Genomic DNA, 20570 nt, shown 5'->3' on the forward strand with positions numbered 1-20570 from the left:
AAATGATATAATATAAACTGTCTTGTCTTTTTTTATTTCCAGGGTAATTTGCCACTCACAAGATGACGAACGCTAACCTGTCGTTTCTATGGATCTACGGCGTCAGTCGTCTACTCATCTAAATCTTTATCAAAAAAAAGATCCGATATTGTTTCTTTTCCAAAATACAAAAATAATTGGGGTGTATTGTACAAATCCGACACTTTGTAAATTGTCTTTTTCTTGTTACACCATTTCAAACCTATTTTTACTTGAACAGAAAGAACGCGAGGACAGTGTTACCATGACAACATCATCAACAGTTTTAACGAGCAACGATATTTCCGTGTCTGTAGGCAAAATTAACTTTATTTTTTATTTAAAAAGAAAGAGAAAAAAATGATTCCGCCAGCGGATTCTCTTCTGAAATATGATACTCCAATGTTGGTCAAGACAACCTCAGGGGAGAAATCTCCAAAGGTAAGTCGCCACTGAGGTGGAAGTAGCAACTACCGAGAAGGAAAGATGAATATTTGGAAACACTTTGAATTATGCTCAAACACATATTTAAGAATGATTAAATAGTGATATACTTTAAATTTTCACGTTCATTTTAGTGGTTATGGTTTACTGGCAAAAATAAATGCCTCAAACCCAACAAAATAATCAAATAAAAAGTATAAAATAAAAAGAAAAGCCTTCTGTCTGCTTTAAAAAAGGGTCCTATGTAAAATCAACAGTTTTTTTTTCCTTTTCATCATATTATAATGTTAGTCCTTCGTCAAAGGTATATCTCAAGTATTGCTTTGATTTCAGGCAACTATTCAGGGTGTATGAACAGACTCACAGTCTGTTCGGAGCAGCAGTCTCCAGGCCCAGGTTCCCTCCGCTGATCAAAGCACAACATAACATTACTATTCTAAATGGCATTATGTAAATGTGCTTTTTGATGACATAATTGAGATGTATATGACAAAAATGGCACAAAACATAATTTTGAAACAATTAAGTGCCTTGGTGCCCAAAGTTGGCCTGACTGGTGCCCATCTTTGACTTATATTACAATGTATTTAGTAGGATTTTGAAAGTGAAAATTGTTACAAAGCAAGAATGGACAGATGTCACCCTAAGACAAATGAATATGATATGCCTTTTATAATCTCCTGGGCTCATGTATTATTTCAATGCGTTTCCAACAGATCTGGAATGATAAAAGTATTCTTGTATCATGAATAATGTACTCACTGCAGAATATGTCTCTTCACAGGTACGCCAAATAAAAAGGATCCCTTTGCAGGGCCCTGACACCGCACCAGTTCCACTATCTCCTAAAACAAAACCTACAACCAGTGATGTCAGCAAAATGGAAAACGAGGAGATTCTGGATGCAATCCTTCCACCCAGGTATGACCGTCCTCTTACTTAGTGAACTGATTCATTAAGTTCAACCTTCTCAACCATCAATATTGTAGGGAATGGTCAGAAGGAAGCCAGCTGTGGGTGCAGAAGGTATCCAGTGTACCTTGTACAAGACCAGAAATAATTCACCTGAAGGAAGAGCTGGACACAAAGCTGGAGCAGAGACAGGCCAGACACACAGGCATCTGTCCTATCCGCAGAGAGCTTTATTCTCAGTGTTTTGGTAAGAAGGCCGTGGATATGACACCATCATGAAACTCACTATTACAATTCTAATCTGAGGTTTAGATATAGGTTGTATTAATTTTTTGTCCTTTATTGGTGCAACTGAAATGATCTTCCTGGGTGGAAAAATTATGTATCCTGATGAATTGTTTTCATATCCAGAATTGAGTGCTCAAGTTAGAATTTACTAAATATTTCTTTCAAAATTATTCAGAAATATTTGGACAGAACTCCACTAATAATTGGGTAAATGTAGCAAGCTGCAGCTTGATCACACACATTTTAAAGTCACCAAGCTTCAAGCATAATTCCAACTGGATACTTGACCAGTCCTCTGGGCAAAAACCGATTAAACTGTACATTTGAACTTATGAGGTTTAAAAATGTTCATTAGAGATTAGGACAGGATTTTGGAGTGGTGGTTCAGGAAGCTTAATGTTAGACTTCTGAAGCTAATTTTCATATCGATTCAGGGACATTGTCCTATTTTAACACCTTCGATTCTCAACTGTCTGACCCAAATCTTTGCTGTCAGATTAAAATGAATTGGTTTAGATATTTGGGAACCATCACAGCCAAAGTATGCTAAACTGTGAAATGGTCTACACAGACCAGGAAGGTCCTGGTGAAAAACAAGAGCCAGTTCCAAAATCAACACTGGTGAAGTATGAATGAAATATACAGATGCTCAGATGAAAAAAATAAATAGAGACAAAAACTGAGCTTTGTGGCCTTAATGTTGAGGCAATTGAGGCTTTAAAATCTCAAAATACTTAACTAGCTGTCAGATGGGTGAGGTAACATCATGCTGAGGCAGTGCTAACGTACAGCCACAACATTCCTGACACTTCTAGTAAATATATTTATAGATTTACACAGCTGGATTTTAAATTTATTAGTTATGTTTTATGCATTAAGGTTCTCACAAACTGATTTAAATCTGTTTTTTCTTCCAAGATGAATTAATCAGACAGGTAACCATCATCTGTGCTGAGAGGGGTCTGCTTCTGCTGCGAGTCAGAGATGAGCTTAAAATGACAATTGCCACGTACCAGACGCTGTATGAAAGCAGCATCGCTTTTGGCATGAGAAAGGCACTGCAGGCCGAACAGGGAAAGGCGGACATAGAAAAAAAAGTAAGGGCATATAAGTCGTTAGACTAGAAAAAAAAAACCCACTATTCAAAGAGCTTCGTCTCTTTTGCTTACTGATTAAACCGTTAAATTGCACTGTTATTATAAGTCCAGCAGAGAGCGCCATTTCTTTACAGATATTTAAAATACTGGGAACTTCCTGCTGTGTTTTTCCATCACGTTTGTAGATTTTAGATCTGGAAAGTGAGAAGCAGGAACTCATGAGACAACTGGATGAACAGAAGGAGAGATGTGATGCAATTGAAAAGAGGGAAACTGAGAAGAGACAAGTGGAGGAAAGAAAGTTCAACGAGGAAATTCAGTTCTTGAAGAAAACCAATCATCAGCTCAAGGTGACTTTTTCTATCTATTCCTTGTAAAACAACACAGATGTGATGTGTAGAATGTCCAAACATGAATAATATATACTTTTTTTTTTAATTTCAGACACAACTGGATGGGATGATTAATCCAAAGAAGTGAAACCTCTCACACCAGATAGAAGATTTAATACAAGATGTATTTTTTCTCCACTTGATAAATGAATGAGTTGACAGCTGCAGGAAATTTAGCATTTTATTTGTAGAGCACAACAGCTATATTTTAAGCAGTTAACACACTGAACATTTCTCTTGAATGTCAAGAGAGCAGCTCACTTGTGAATGAGGAATTACATGCAGTTCAAGAGTTGAGAGGCCAAGGTGCAGCCATTTGCTAGTAGTCAAAATAAAGTTTCACATGACCACTGGAAAAAAGACACGTCGATGTTTAGCTTCGGGTTTTTGCCTAGCTTGTCATTTCAATAAAACGTAGCCAATTTGGCCAGTTTAAATATGTATAGTTTTGTGTTTATTCCTGGTCTAGTGCTTTGATTTTTTAGCCCCACGACTTTCTGCAGGCGGTGCTGGAATCTTTCTGTTCTTGTTCTTGTTTTTCACATTGTGCGTTTCATAGTAACGCACTCCAACTTTCTTCCCCTTCTTGGCACGGTCCATTGCTCTTCTCTGTGGACATTAAATAAAGGAACAAAAATGGCATCAGATACATTAAACTGTTAACATGATATATATCAGACAGATCAACCCACAATGCTACACAAAAATATTCATTCCCGTTAAACTTTGAAAACCAAATTTCAAGGAATTTTATTGAAATTTTAAATGATACACTCAGAGTATAACAGCGTAAGACTCAACTAGTTAGCAAATATTTATTGCAGCCCAAGCAGTTCCTTGTGACAGTGATTGTGATTCTGCAGGAATTATAAAATTGCAAAACACCGTTCTGCTTGAATCTCAACCATCTTTGCACGTTGAGACTGAAATTCCTGCCCATTCTTCTTGGTGAAAAAGCTCAGACTCATTCATGTTAAGCTTCCGCAAGCAGGAATGTTCAAGTCTTGCTGCAAATTCCTTTAAGTTTGGACTTTGCCTACAGCTCCATCAGATTTAGCACAGGCCTATTGGTTCCCTTTAATCAGATTGAGTGAACAGCTATTTCTTTGTAAGATTGTTTCCCTACAATGTTTTCTTGTTCCGTGGTCTTCATGATGCCGTTTGTTCACAAATGTCTTGTCTTTACATCTTTATGTTTTGTAATGTGACAAAATGTAAAACGTTGAAGGGCTGTGACTAGTTTATCGAGATCCTTTATTTGACACAGGACAAACAAAAGCTGCAAACCTGTTTAGATGTAAACCTGTGCTGCTGAATAGATTTATCACCCTCCACACGTTTCCTCTTCTTGCTCTTCTGGTTTGTAGCTGAAATCAGTCAGATAAATTTTTTTTAAAAAAAACCAGCCATCAGTATTTAAATGTTAGCCTGACTGAGTCAAAGTTTTGCTGTTGAAAACGTTTGGATGTCCACCACATCTGACTCAATTTCAAAATCCATCGCCAAACTCAGAGTGATAAATGGTCGTACCTGTTGACGGATTCTCTCTCTTCTGTGCTTGTTTAGCTGCTTCTTGTTTGGTCTTGAGGTCTGTAAACACTTTGTCAGAAAGTGCCTTTGGTATTCTGTCCAAACAGATGAAAAAATAGCAAACTGCTAAGTTTTCCAGGCAAAGCAAACAGTTTATTTCTTCAGGGATTTGCAGAAATAAACTAAATTGGACTAAAACTAACTGAAGAGCTTGGATATGATTTGTAATTTGGTTTGTGGGCTCAAATCGATTGAAAAAAAAAAAAAAAAAAAGAATGAAAAGGAACTTGATGAAATACATTTTGGGAACAGGCTACCGATTAGTCAAAATGACAGCTGTTAGTCCTTAAAGCTTGATTTCCATGGACCTCCTTGATGCGCCTGGCATCTCTCTGTCTGCCAACATCTCATTAACGAACAAAAAAAATAAAACAAAGTCCTGTCCAAGACAAAGAAAATATGCAATAATACATTTGGACACCAAAACTTACCGGATTGCAGAGAAGCGCTTGGATTTGGCTCGGTCCAGGAACTGCTTGTACTTCGCAATTTTCTCATCGTGCTCACGGATGACCTCCCGTAAACTCTTTTTGCCTTTGGTACCGTCAGTCTGAGATGGTGTGTCCTCAGAGACCTCAGCATCTCCATCAGCTGGCTCTGCAATGGGTTCGTCTTCCTGGCCTCCCTCGTCTTCGTCAACGTCTTCGTCAACGTCCTCGTCAACGTCAACGTCGGAGCCAGAAAAATCAGACAAGTCTAAGTCTGGCATCTCCACGGGGATCAAATCTTCCTCAGTGAACTCAGGGGCCACGTTGATCTTGCCAAAGTTCTGTCGGACATTAGCAAGGATCTTCTGGACCTGTTCCTTCTGCCGCTGCTGCTGTTCCTCCTGTTCTCCGGATGTGGCGTCCAGATTATCCGCCTGTTCCTCCTGAACGTTATCCTCTGGAGCCGGTGGTACTTCCTGGGGCAATGGTTTTTCATCCTACAGACGTCACAGTAGTTTGTGTTAGAAGAACAGGCTGGTGAAGGAGAAGGAAAAGATTTTCGCAAACTCTTACTTCTGGATCTCCCTCTGGTCCAGGAGGCTTCACAAAAAAGGGGATCCGTCCCCTCTGCCAGTCATTTAACACCATTTTGGAGACCGTACTGAGATCGGGCTCACCTCCCTGTAAAATACCGATAAGAAAAAAAGTGTTAATAGTAGGCTTGTCACGATAACAAATTTTGCTGGACGATTAATTGTCTAAAAAATTATTGTGATAAACGACAATATTGTTTCAAGACCTTTTGACACTGATTTAATGGAAAGGACTAATAATACATGTAATTTCCTGATAGATACACCTTATTTTCAAAAGAACCCATAACACTGGAACTGATAAACTAAATAAAGCAACCAAAAACAAAAATAAAATGGATTCTCAGTCTCCATTAACAAAAAACGTACTTGAATAAAAACTAGACAACATAAAGCCAAAGTGGAAATAAATACTGCATTCAACCAAAAGAGTGCAGATTATGAAGTCTGTATGTATATTGCCCTTCAGTAATCACTAGATTTAAATAGAGAAGATGGGCACATCCGGCTACCTAATGCAGTAGTTCACACTACACCATTTTTGCCCATATTTTGGGGGCAAAAAATGGGCCGACAACTTGTGTGGTGTGCGCTGGACATTACACGAAGGAAATGAGGAAGGTAGGGTCAGAGGAGAGCACCGGAGCTGAGCCTTTTTTCATTCAGTGTCATCAACAGAAAGAAAAAAGGCCGGAAGAGACGATAAACACGATAATTAAAATGAGGTCGATAGGTTTAATTTATCGTCCGATTAATTGATTCATTGTTTATTGCGACAGGCCTACTTAATAGTTTAAATACCAAAACTTGACGGCTCTTTTAATGTGAAAAGGTGATCTTTATTGAATAATATAGAGAGAATAAAATGTGTTTGAAGGGTTCATACACTTTTTGAATTCAAGCACTTTTCAAGCAGTTTGAAGATAACGTTTTCAAACTTTTTCAGCACCACACTTGCATAAAAAAAAATATATATATATATTTTTTGGTGGTAGTATTTACATTCTACAGCAGAGTAAATTTAAACATAGAAAAATGTTATGTTTTGCAATGTCTCTCTCTCACACAGAATGCACCAGACAAATTTAACACAAAATCCCCCAATGTCAATAACTTAAACATATAAAATAAAAGATGATTAATAAATCACCGAACCGCTAATAATAAATATTCCTTACAATGAAACAATCCAAGCAAATTGTGTTAAGGTAAATTAATTGCTTTAACACAATATACAAAAAAGTTAAGAAAAAAATCTAAAAATGTTCTCGTTAATTTTCTGGCATTTCATAAATAGAAATAATTTTGGTAATTTTGACTGACTTGGAACAATAACAGTTTAGTATGACTTAACTTCAGACAGTGGGAAAAAATGTGCCTCTTTTTATTAGGTGTATGACAATATTTGGTTTCACCTGTAAATGTAGGCTTTAGTCACATGCTAGGTTGCACTTTATTACAAAGCTGTGCAGTCTGAATATCAAGCACTTTCAAGGACTTTATACAAAAATCAGGAACATTACAAACCTTCAAAACACCTAATTGAAATTTAAGCATTTTCAAGGGTTTTTACGAACCTTGTGTTTAAATCTTACAAGAAATGAAGAATCAAACCTTTAGAAGCTTCCCAGTACGGAATGCCAGCTTCTCAAGGAAGTCATCGGCAGAACTCCATGTTGGGATCCGGTAAGTCTTCTGGATGTATTCGGGTTTGGCTCGTTCCAGTACTGCACCGATGTGCTCTTCTGGGTTTTTGATCTTCTCCACTTGAACCTTACCAAGGAAGAGGAAAAGAAGAAATCTGAAATATGAAGGTGCAACCTTTAAGTTATAGTGACTCCACTGCAAACTGGAGTGGAGTCACTACCCAGCAAATATTTTCCTTTCAAAGAAAATTGAAACCGGTGCTTGTTTTTTCCTGCAAAAATATTTGCTGGGTTTAATTATCTGTACGTTTAACCAATCTTGAAACACACTGCTGAGGGTGGGTTCACGTTAGTCTATGCAATATAGAGATTTTTCCCCAGATATTTGTGATCTGTATTGCTCCATTTTAAAAGCAGAGGTGCAGAGAAAAAAAACTAAGCAACAGACAGAAAATTTTCACCTTCATCCTCTCTGACTGTTAACAGACAGGATGGAAATTGTCTGTTTTGGGATCAGTACACACAACAACAGAAAGAGTTACCAACAACACCGTTTCCTGTGAAAGTACATAATAAAAAATAATAAAAGTTTTTATTTTCAGTGAGAAATATGTTCAAATGAAAGTTAAAAAAAGCAGATACATTTAAAAAGCTATTCAAAAGTAGACTTTTTGTTGTGATCTATGTCTCTGATTCATTTATGATTTGAGAGAGCAACACTTCCACAAGTAAACACCAAAGCTGAACAGAACACAGAAAGGTTGTTTTATCCGTCCTAGTTTTTAATGGATCATTATGTCATGGGACGTGTTGTACTTTAAAAATATTTCTGGAAGTCTCAAAGTTAAGTTAATCATCTTACTGAGGCTGCCAAATACATTTATAGATTTATTTAACCTTTATTTAACCAGGTGAATTATTGATAACACATTTATATTTACAATAACGACCTGGCAGGGAGGGAAGAACACACAGCAAGACCCAGCAGCACACTATTTTAGTAAACAAACCTTAAGAACATTGTTGAGGTTATAAAACAAGACTGAGAAAAAGGCGTAGGCTAAAACTGACATTAAATATTTCAGATGAAGCATGTGCAGGTTTCAAACATTACACTTAGAATATCTTTAAAAGTTACAACTGTTAAAAAGGTGCTCTGCTTTAATACATTTTGAAGCTCATTTCAGTTTTTTTAACTGCAGCATAATGAAAAAATAGTTGTCCATATTTTGAGAACATTGATTTTTTTTTGTGAATATGAATCCACTTTTGGGCTCTGTCTGTAACCAAAATAAATTAAATTTTCTAGACTTCATAGGAATCTTGTGTATACTTGGACTGTTCTAAATAAATCTGTCATTTGTGTGGAAGAGTTTTAAAAAAAATTTTTTTCAGCATTACTCGGAAAACAGACAAATTCATGTTCTCATGGAACTACAGAAAAAAAGAAATCATTTACCACTCCCTTTAGGACTATATCAGACTCGCTGTCCTCTGATGGGTAAACGACACCGGGGCAGTCGATGAGGAAGATGCGCCTCATTAGTGTGATGTACTGCCACACCTGTGGGAGGTACGGGTTGAATGCTAACCTTGACAAGCAAAAAGAAACACTAAAGAAACATGCGAGCTCAAATGTCGACTCTACCTTTGTTTCTCCAGCGATGGGTGCCACATTGCAGACCTTCTTTGAGCGCAGAGTGTTGATAACTGAACTCTTCCCCACGTTTGGGTAGCCAATGAAACCCACACTAATCTGTTTCTTGTCTGTGTGGAGCTGCACATGAAGGAAAACACAACAAAATTCACAATATCATACAGAGGCGTTTCAACACTGAGCTTTATACCGACTTAAATGCGAGTTCAATTTAGTAAACAATTTTCTTCATTTTGATTCCAATATAAACAAAGCAGGCTTAGCTCAAATACAAAATGTCCATAAAAAACACGGGCTTGAAAATGTTTATAAAAGGTCAGGTCTCTGGAACTAAAATCTTTGGACGGCAAAACAGCTCATAATTTCAAGCATCCCACTTCATCTATCAAACATGTTGGAAGCAAAGTCGAGGCGGGGGCAAGGTAAAAAGCCAGACGAATGAGGAGTTATTGATAAGGTGATTTAAACTCAAAGAAAAGGTTTGCTGACGTGGATTAAACTGCTTTCCAAGTTTTTGTAAACACTACTGATGACTCATGAGGTATTTATTTAAGTGTTTTAAACTGTCAATGCATTCAAATTGCAATAGGGAACAAATGTTACCGGTAAACAATGTAAGATGTATAATAATATATATATTGTATTATACTCATAGCAACAGGAGTAACTGCTGCTGTTCTATTTGGATGGTATCCTTATTCAAAGTTAACCTAATGTGACAATCTCCTAAGATCAAACGTATAAAAATCAAGAATGAGGACAAAACTGAATTTGAAGAATTGATCTTAAGTGAGAAATTTTCAGTAAACCTCCAAACTCTGTTAGTATACAACTCAAATCACAACAAGAGTTGTATTTGAGACTGCATGTAGTTATCAGATGTACTTTTATCCGAATGCCCAGTATTCAAAACTGGGCATTTGGGTACAACTAATGCAACAAAAGATCCTCTCTGAGACAATGTTTGCTCCAATAAAGCTCTCCCTTGTTGAACAGTCATCTTAAAAACCCGAGGCATCTGAAATAATTCATGTTTTAAAAGACAAACTTTAAATAAAGTACCTTTTGAATCTGGATTGTAACAATCAAGATTATTCTTCTTAAACTTGATGATATATTAAGTATAAATAATTGAAAAGTCAAGTAGATTTCCATTTGGAAGCATTAGCTTACCTTCCCAAACTGCCTGAGGAGCTGGATGAGTGAACCTTTACCAAAAGAGTTGGTCAGGCTGGCATGGAAAGCCAGAGTTGGATACTCTTGGGACAGAACGGCAACCCACCGTTTCTGATTTGTGGGAAAAAGGCAGTCAAGAAGACAAATTATTAAAGATTACAGCATTTAAAGCAACCCAGAAAACAAAGTGAAAATGCTCTAAACATCTCACCGTGACCCAGGTAGGGATAAGATCACACTTGTTTAATACAAAGATGAGATGTTTCCAAGGTTTCTCTTTTTTCAGGTATGTCTCAATGCTTTTGGAGCGGGTTCCCATTGGATCACGGGCGTCCAGCACTTGGATTATGACATCAGACGAGTCGATCACCTTTAAAACACGAGTCCAGAATCAATCCAATTAACTCTAGACCACTGACTGTGAAACACAAACAGCTTGCCATCCTGTTTTAATGACTTCAGACGATGAGGATATAAACCCTGAAGTTTATATCAGATGGCTAATGATGATGCTGCCAAAGGATAGATTACCTGGGCAAGGGAAAACAAAAGAGCTACATGAAATGTCCAAGATGGTGAAAAGACATTTACATAGCAACCACTTTTTTGGGGGAGGGAGGTTTTTTCTTTAAAATACTTGTCAATATTTTAATACTAGGACTCAATAATCAAGTACGCAGGAGTGTTACCTTGTAGAGTTCTCCCCAGATCCTCTTCGATTGACCCTTTTTGAAAATCTCCTCACGTACTTCCTCCCTGTTGCAAAAGTCTGTCACTATCTTTAAATGTAACTATACATAGACTAAAAGTCCAGTTTTGTGATTAGAATAAGTAAAAATCCTACCGTACACCGGTGTCCTCTGTCACCAGGTTCGTGTCTTTGTCGGCGCTGTAGTTCAATGCTGAAGCCTCTGCTCTCTCTACAAGATCCTTCACGTCTCCAACCAGGAGATTGGGCCGCTTCCTCTGAGCCTTAGGTCCAAATGTGGTCTCAAATCCCTCAGTGTCTAGAATGTGCACCTTAGAGTTCTACAGGAATATAGAAAAACACATTCAGACCACTGATTGTTCTGAACTTCAGACTCACGATCTTGCTCTTCAAAACATAGTAGTATGCATACATATTTGTCCTTAAACGCTTGCAACCCCTTCGGTGTATTACAAAAGCTTTATATGAAGAGCATGGCTGTGTATTGTACAGTGAACAAAATGCATAGCATATAGCTGCAAAATAAAAAGTAGATATCTGATAAGACACGATAAAGGAAAGTTTTTGCTGTTGGTGAAAAGATATTTTCTCCCTTTTCCCCGAATTTAAACTAATTTTCAATGCAGCCCTCCAAGGCTTTAAGACAACACAGAACAAAAGTATACAGTAAACAGAACACCCAAATATGTAACAAAACAGCCAACAAAACACCCTGAGACCATGCCAGTGCTAATCAAATCTTCCAGTGATCCTGAAACAAAAGCCATGCCTCTATTGCAACATTTCTTTAGAAGGATAGGGTTACAGAGGTTGTCAGAAAATACGCATGCCAAGATCCCAAACAAAGACTCTTAAAAAAAGAAATCACAAAGATCCTTTAATTCATGACTTTTTCTTTGGAACAAGTTAAGCAATCAAATATTGGACTTTATATAAAAATGGAAACACAACAGATTCCAGGAAAAGCTCAGCATTTGAAAGAAAAAATTCATACAGCACCTTGACACAGCATTTATACGCTTGCAAGATTTTCACATTTTAATCACATTAGAGTCATGATAGACAACACACAGTAGTCCATAATTCCAAAGTGGAAGACCAAGAAACACATCATAAAGTTGTAGAGAAATTAAAAATATGGTTGGTTAGTTAGTTTGTAACACAATATTGCTGACAGTTTGGCGCTGTTCTAAAATCAAGTTTGGACTTGTTTTCTCATTGTACTATTTTTATTAAGTGTTTCTTTACCTGTTTCAGGATGTTTTATAGCACTCTGATTGAACTAGTGTGGTTTTAAATGTGCAAATGGAGCAAAATGAAGGACAATGTTCTTAATAAAACCCTTTTACAAGCTGCAAAAGACTTTAGATTGGGGTGGAGAATGAAGCTAGAGCTACAGTGGTTTAAATCAAAGCTTGAGGTTGTGCAAAAATGATAAAATATTATAGGCAGGTGGAGTAATTAATTTTTTTAAATTTATTTATTTGGCGGGGACAAGGCACATTAACATTTTTTTAAATGCCAAAAGCCTATTTGTCATCTGTTGTCCTTAATTGATACATGATGCACTTTTCTTATTACTCTTTTGGAAAACATTAAACAATTGAAAAGCTTGCATCTTTTTTTCCACTTTGGAAATGAAGTGTGACTCTGTGTTCATCCCAAAACCCCCATAAAAAGCAACAATATTTGTGGTTCTAATGTGAAAAAGTTCCAGGGTTATGAATACTTTCTTAAGATGATGTACAGGTATCTTTAGTGGACTATAAAAGATGTATATTTTTCATAAAAGATTATGCTAAATGTTACAACAACTAAAACAACTTGATGTTATTTGGATTTTGTGTTATGGCTATGCTACTTTACTCACATGAGCTTTGGCTCTGTCATGCAAAAGAGACATGGGCAGTTTGCTTTGCCGCATCACCACACGGTATGGATCCTTCTGTACTGCTCCCATCTCCTCTTGAAACTTCTGAAGGGCCGACTGCTTTATCACTCGAGTGTTTGCTGAAACACATAAGACCCAAACATGAGTCAAGGCTCAGTTGGTTCAAATATTTTGCCATTAATCACATTTATGGAGGCATTTAAATACAACTTTATCTAAAGCAACCAAACACACAAAATTTATACCTGTCAGAAATTAAAACATTGCCTATAACTTTGCAACCACTACATATTTGACAGGAACTCTCCCCCTTATTATTATCATCATCATATCATTATTGTTCCCTAAAGGAAATAAAGTAAATCTTATCTATACCTGAAAATACAGGTGCATATTTACTTGCAACCATATACATTGCATTATAACTCGACTGAAATATTACTTGAATTTTTAATTTTTTTTGGTAAAAATAAATCATATAGAGAGACAACTCTAAATGTAACATGCAAATACATTCAGAGTTTAATATCAATCACAAATACAAATAAATTATATTTTCACATTAAAACGACGCCAGAAGAAATAATCTCTCCATCATTAGCAGCAACAGAAAGAAAACATACTTACTAAACCATTTGATGTTGGGTTCAACTCTGGCAACTGTTCCTGGTGCTACTGTAGACTGGTACTGTAAAGGTTTGATAACTTTCCCTCGTTTGTTACTGTAGACAGAACCAATCAGTGTTAATACAGCACTTATGTTTATATTTCAGCTGAAAGCTACAAACAGTCCTGTTACAAACATAGAATATGTTATCATTCTTTACCATCTTTGTTTTTGTCTGTACATATTCAGACGCTTAATGGTAGCTCTGTCCCTCATGTTGTTTCCCCCTGCACCTTTGGCTCGATCTGGGGAACAAATGGTCAAGACATTTTTGTTAGGTAGTTTAAAACATTACATATTTAAATATAGTACAGACAATAAAGGGAATATATTTAAATAAAAAAACTAAAGATAAAATTAAAATAACCATCGCAATAAAAATAGCATCGCAACTGCTCGTATCCATTCTTTCTAACTTTATAATGAAAAAGCTTAATAAGCGATATCTTAATGTAAATTCTTGGGCTTTGCGAGGGAGACTGTGGGATGAATAACTCTCTGCAAATACATCTGCAAAAAGTTATAAGTTGTTGCTCTGGTCATGTGAATCTAAATAAATACATTATGGGAGAAACTGCGAGGTTGGCGACTTGGAATAAATTACTTCAACGAAACAACCAAAAGGCTGCGAGGTAAAATGTTAAACCATCATAGCAGCATTTTGGTTTCAATTTTTACTGTAAGATGTAATCAGCAGCATTTATATCCAGGATATAGTGAGTAGAAGAGTAAGCTAAAGCTATTAGCTGCAGTTAGCTACAGGTGTAAACAAACTGTCTAGCTTACCGGGGTTCGAGCTCGATGAAGAAGGGTTTATCGAGTTCTTCCCCTTAAACTGAGGCTTTACCATGTTGACTGGTTATTCGGTAAAGCCTTTCACAAGAAAATCAGAACTGTACACCTATCGGGACAGTACAAAAGCTGAAGTTTGAAGCCTTCCTCCTCGACTCAGAAATGTTACAACTTGCACGTGTCGCTCTGGTGAAGCAGGAAGGACGTCATGAGAAAAGGAAGCGGAGGAACCAGCCAATCAGAAAACTGTAAATTCAAAAGTAACGGTTGCAAACGCTTATTATCAATACTAAAAATATACACTGTTGTATTTAATCAATAATAAATTATTAGGATGCGTATTTCCTTTTTGTAATTCTTACATTAGCAGGATTTGGCTGTACTATTTTTCTCCAGAAGAGGGCGCAATGCCATTTATGTCAGAGCATTTTACGTGACATTTCATCCTTACTTAAAGGGTGAAGGACAGTTTGACTTGGAAAATAAATAAACCAGACCACAAATTCGTCATTACCGAAGTTTTTACGGTACTTTTAACAGAAAACATAAAATAATATACATATTTTTAATTACCATTTTAGGTCTTTGTGCAGTCTACCAACAACTAACATGGAGAGGCACCATATAGTTTTCACTTCACATAGCAAGGAATGTTTTCTGTTCATTTTCATACAGATGAAAATTGTTGATTTTAGATTGGAGAAGGGTTGTATTTATTACTTATTAGCATTATTTATTAACATATTTTATTATTGTGATTAGAATAAAATTCAGTCTAGAATCAAGGAGGTTAACCGAATTGTAATATTATTTAGCTAATTGTCTAGGATTTTGTGGCATTTTTAGTCTCAAATTTGCTGTAGAAATGCTTCATAGTGTTTACTTTTGAAAAATTCAAAAGTTAAAAGTTTTAGTAAGAATAAAATTAATTTTCTTTTTTTTTGGTTGAAAATTTACAGAATTGAAACAAACAGACTTGTTCCTTGAAAATAATCCAGCTGATTATAGTTTGAACAAAACTGTTCAGTTAAACAATGCACAGGGATTTGAAAAGTAGGTGAAGCTTAAATAAATTGCTTTGTTTGGTCACAAGAAATTAAAGCTTATTAACATTAATTTAATTTAATAAACTTAAACTCCTTCCACAAGCTTTTCACAAGAGATTGCTTTATCTGTGGCCCATTCCTCCGCAGATAACTGGCCCGTGCGTGTTTTTCCAAAAATATTATGTAGCTTTTCAATGAATTACTTCTTCCTTTCTCAGTAGCCTTTATGAAAGGCGAGTAAATAACTGGCTTCACACTCTCAATTCATCCAGTATTGATGGATTCAGGTTGATATGGAGGATATTTTTCTTTTGTTCTTCAGTTATTAATACTCACCTTTTGCACCAAAATATCTAGGAAACAGAATAGATTCACCTCCTGCACAGCATCATAGCTGGACATTCCCATGATATTCGTATTTGAATTTTATTGTTTGAACAAATTAATGTTTCATCTTCAGGCATCTGAAAAACATATGCAAAAAAAGAACCAGACTAGTGAAGGTCCATAATTCAGTTCCTGAGTTCTTGGCTCATGTCATTTGATGTGTCTATGATGTCATACAATGAAGCAGTGTGTTTAAAGATTTGCTTTAAAATGCAAACCATTGGGAGTGAATTAAACTGAAACTTTCAAATGCATAAAATAGTTGTCTGCACAGAAATATAGCTTTCAGAATCTGTTTTCTTCTGTAGTTTTTGTCTAGATGGAGCCATCACCTGATCCTTCTTTCCAGCTGGCAAACAAAAACCTCACTAGTCGTTACAGTTTGTAACCAAAATGTTGAGTTTATTGGAGGAAACAGAATATCTGTTTTTTTAACAGATTGATAACCTTAGCATATGTCTAAAAAATTCCTTTGAATTTAGTGAGGGATTACATTTTTACTGTGAAAATATACTAGTTTGAAATAAGACCAATGAAGATACCAATGAAGAAACATTTGATTCCTCAAATCTAAATCAGAGAACAGATTTGCAGCACCTTTTTCAAGTCTTTTGCAGTTGAACGTTTAGTTTATCAAAAATTAATTTCTCAGCAAACAAACTCATACTTTCATTAAGAATAAGGAGATGTGAAATGTACTAAAAATTATGACTACAACTTTAGGAAAACCAGGAGAATAACATCTTATAATAGAAGCCAATTTGCTGTTGGTAGTAAAACTAAAGCACCCAAGAAGAACACAGTTTCACTTTAAACAATACAATCAGGTCATTATTTCCTCACAGCAAGGATTTAATATGCTGTGGAAGAAATTACAAACTCATTTTCTCCATGAGAAATACCAGATGAAGAAGATTTTTAGTGGTTAAAGTTACTAAGGGATTCAGCGAGACAGAAATCAGTAAAAGGAGATTAAGTATGATAAATGCAACTTCACTGCTCAACGATAAAGCATTAAAGCTTCCACATGAACTTGTGCATTTGTGAATAATGTGTCAGTGTGGCTTACTCGAGAGTAGAAACTCTAAGTCAAAGCTAGAACACAGGAGCTAAATGATGGAGCGCAGACATCCATGGGCTTGACTAAACAAAAACAGAGAAATTGATGAAGGCCTAAAGGGTGCTCCTGTTTATAGCCTCACTGTTGATAATGTTCTGCTTAGAGTGTTTCATGGCTCAAAGGAGGGCTACTAACCACTGCTGTGTCATGAGCTGCTCTTTAGTTAGACCTGAGGTACTGCAGAAAACGGGCTGCACCAAAGTCCAAAGACAAGTTTGAATACATGTGCGTTTAAAGCAACATTATGTGCCAAACTAATTGATCCAACACTAGCTCCAATGCTAGCTCCTGAAAATCTACACACAAATATATCAGCAAAAAGCAATACCTTCCTTGGTGGCAGCCTGATCTAGTGGCAGTACACAATAGCTAATACTGAGGAAGAAATCCAGTGGATTCATTATAAATATTACAGAAGACAATACGAGAGCCTATTTCTTTCATTCTATACTGGCAGATAAATTTCCTTGGTCAGCTAAACATTCACAAGCCAAGACGTTGCTCAGAGCATTTAAGAAGCATTTAAGAAATGTAAGAAGCATTTTCAAAAACATTTAAGGAGGACTTGAAACAAAATGGCCCAAGAGCATTCTCTAAGAACAGTTTCACACATTTAGTATTCAACAGGTTGGAAATAATCTCTAAACCCAAATGTAATTCAGTCCCTATTGGATTCCACACGCTACACTTAAGTAAATATACCTCAAACCCAGGATATAAATGTGGCTGATTGTAATATCTCTTTTATGGTATAACTGTTGAAGGAAAGACAATATTTCTATTTAGGTCACATACAGATCACAGTCACAGACTCGGTTGTCTTAATAAGCAATAGTGTGTAGTAGAAAGTAAAAAAGAGAATTTTATTGCTATTCTGCAACATTGTGCTATGTTGCAATTAGTTAATTAAAAAAACAACACTGTCATCTTTGTCTTTTATCATAATTATAATCAATTAAATGAAGTCAAATCACCAAATGATCAAACGACAATATTTCAAGACAACAGTAACAATTGTATTGGTAATATTAGCTGGAGTACTGGGACAAAATTCCCAGGAGGCAAGCATTTCTCAATAACTGAGAGTCCCTCTGTATGATGCAAAGAGTAGTCCAAAGGGCTGGTTTTTACCAGGCTAGTGCCAGCCCCCTTTGTCAGTTAGTTCAGCTTTTTAAAAAAAATTATTTCAATGCCTTTGGTGCTGCTTCTGCAGCCTGGAGATGTGATTGCACTCTTCACAACTAAAATAGCAGATATCAAACGGCTTGCTGCAAAGGAACTCAACTAGACTATCAGCCATCTAAATCCATTCAAATGAATCCTTTCTAGGCCACTTGCACTTTTGCTTGTTATTCTTGAAAACAAATAAGGACAAAGTGGGCAACATTTAATCAAGGGGTTTACATTCTAATAAAGGAAGATATTATATTTCTCGGTTCAATGTTATGAATTGCAGTTAAGAAAAATAGCACTGCTACATTTTATGTAGCTTTAATTTTCAATCAACTTCCTTTTTTAACTTAAATTTTAAGATGAACAAATTAACCATGATTGTGTTACTCTCAAAAGTCCTTTTGCATTAACCCCAGGCTAATACAGCATTTATGTGTTCTTATTTAAATTCTCCATGTTTGTCATTACATGCGCTTGAGGCTCAGCTGGACTATTGTAGCTCAGTGGATGGAACTGCAATTACAATCTGCCTGTATTCAGCAGAAGAGGAGTCTAAAGGGGAAGTGGCTCTCTAATGCATCTCTAACCACAAAGATTGACCCCCATAGGAATAACTTAACATCATAGGACCAGACCACATGCATTGCCTTGGATATGGACAGAAATGGCGACCATGAATCATGCCTGCTGTCGTGTTTTACTTTACTGACACACCTTTTAACACAAAGCGTAGTGACAAGGCAGCAGAATGACAGCATAAGTCATTGTGCACCATTTTAACATTTTCCCAGAAACTTTCTCACACTTATTGATGTTGGTCATGACCAGAGATTTTCTAACAGTTCTTTCATGATGAAAGAGTTTGTCTCTGATGATCATTGATTGAACCATGTGAACCTGACTTTACTCAACATCATGGAGCCATTCTGGTCTGGCCCTCTCTTAAGTTAATTTGTTTTCAGTCAGTGGTGAAAAGTTGTGTGATGCAACAAACCACCCTGGTTAACTTTTAAAAAATTGATGTCTGTGGTCTGACTCAATCTAAAAACTGTGGTTCCTACCATTTTGTAAAAGCAGCGAAACTTTCTAAATATTAGTTTTGTATAAAACCTAAACACTCAGAGAAATGACATTTTTAAATATGAACAGCTTAATGCCAAAGCTTTGACTCCTAAAGCCAAAGCACTCTTTTTGAGGGGGATCTTGTCATCACAAAACATCCACACTTCATTTAGACACAGATATGCTTTTGCCAGTTTTAGAAAATTTACATGGCAAAGAAAATAATAATAATATAAGAGAGAACTAAGGCAGAACAGATAAACGACATTGTTAGAAAAACCGAGCCAGAGATGAAATTATGGAATTTGTTGTTTTTTGACAAAATATGCTTCACTAATGCGTAATATCCTCTGTTTATTTTTACCAAGCCTCGTTCGCTTGTTTTGTTCACAGCTTGTCATGGCCACAAGTTTCACAGCACATTAATCATGCATAATCTGTTTGCAGCGACCTGAGGGAGGAGTGCTCTAATGAATGGTGTTTATGAGTGCTAATCTGTGGCATGTAAACCAGTGTTTTTTTTTTGGTAGAGATAAGATGCAATAAGGTGAAAATGGATCTGTCACTGTTTTGAGGACGCATCCTCAGTGAATCTGGCTTCCTGGTAACTTTTTAGTAAAAAGCTAAAGGCGAGACCGACCTACTTACTGTTTATTGGTGTTCTCAGGAAGCTCTGAAAAAAAGAAACTATTACAGGACAAAAATGCAAAATATATCAAAGTTTATGTTTAACTCTAAATCATCTCTGCTGTGAATAAAATAATAATAAAAAAACACCTAATCTCTGTGCCAGACCTTCAAGTGAAGCTAGTCATTTGATGAAGTTCATGGAAAAACTGAATTCTCTTTCTTAAAGAATGGCAAAAATACTCTTGCATAGTCATTTTCATTTTTTTTCTTTCTTTTTTTTACTTATAAGATTTATATCTCTTTTAAACAGATGGAAACTTTCACTGGGGCATAGTAATTAAAAGTCTAAGTAACCACAGTTTGCAGAAATTTTATTAGAAAGATGTTAAAAGCTGCTACAATGGAAAACCATTACACATGGTTTACTCAGAAGGTTTATATCTCATTGTTTCCAGTAAATGTGTCTGGGAAAGGGATCTCAAATCTCAATATGGACATGTAAGGGAAATGCACTTAAAGGTCAGGAATCCAAGTAATTGCAGAGTGTTCAATGGAACAATAAGTCAGGTGTTATTCAGAAATCTTCTAGTCTCACAGTTGCAATATTAAACAGCTGAATTCAATATTTCTATGATTTTTAAAACCGTTCAAAGTGGAATTGACTATTTTTAAGGTGGGATGTTCCATTATAGTTTGAGAATGTGGAGAGATCAGAATATCATGTGCTAATTAGTTGATGTTTATCATAAAATAATGCACCTTTATGCTAGTTGTAATTTCTCAAACCTAAGACCTGTTGTTCTTTTAACAAGGCTGTTAACTCTTTTCAAAAGTCAATATTTCATCTGAGGA

General features: G+C 36.1%; 2 protein-coding genes across 2 annotated transcripts; one reads left to right on the forward strand and one right to left on the reverse strand.

Moving 5' to 3' along the window:
- Positions 1-50: 50 nt before the first annotated feature.
- On the forward strand, positions 51-3592 carry dnali1 (dynein, axonemal, light intermediate chain 1). Its single transcript, XM_008431095.2, has 6 exons — positions 51-459; positions 1247-1383; positions 1452-1621; positions 2581-2759; positions 2945-3109; positions 3204-3592. The coding sequence occupies exons 1-6, from the start codon at positions 379-381 to the stop codon at positions 3237-3239; spliced, it is 768 nt and encodes a 255-aa protein (XP_008429317.1). The 5' UTR covers positions 51-378; the 3' UTR covers positions 3240-3592.
- gnl2 (G protein nucleolar 2) lies at positions 3319-14496 on the reverse strand. The gene is made up of 16 exons (XM_008431097.2): positions 14295-14496; positions 13669-13753; positions 13469-13563; positions 12821-12960; positions 11086-11270; positions 10931-10997; positions 10453-10611; positions 10239-10352; positions 9057-9185; positions 8868-8972; positions 7377-7535; positions 5743-5850; positions 5173-5666; positions 4682-4776; positions 4439-4518; positions 3319-3760 (listed from the first exon to the last, which is right to left on the reverse strand). The coding sequence occupies exons 1-16, from the start codon at positions 14356-14358 to the stop codon at positions 3617-3619; spliced, it is 2223 nt and encodes a 740-aa protein (XP_008429319.1). The 5' UTR covers positions 14359-14496; the 3' UTR covers positions 3319-3616.
- Positions 14497-20570: the final 6074 nt, after the last annotated feature.

This window comes from Poecilia reticulata, linkage group LG16, assembly GCF_000633615.1.
Source record: "Poecilia reticulata strain Guanapo linkage group LG16, Guppy_female_1.0+MT, whole genome shotgun sequence".
Classification (NCBI taxonomy): Eukaryota; Metazoa; Chordata; class Actinopteri; order Cyprinodontiformes; family Poeciliidae; genus Poecilia; species Poecilia reticulata.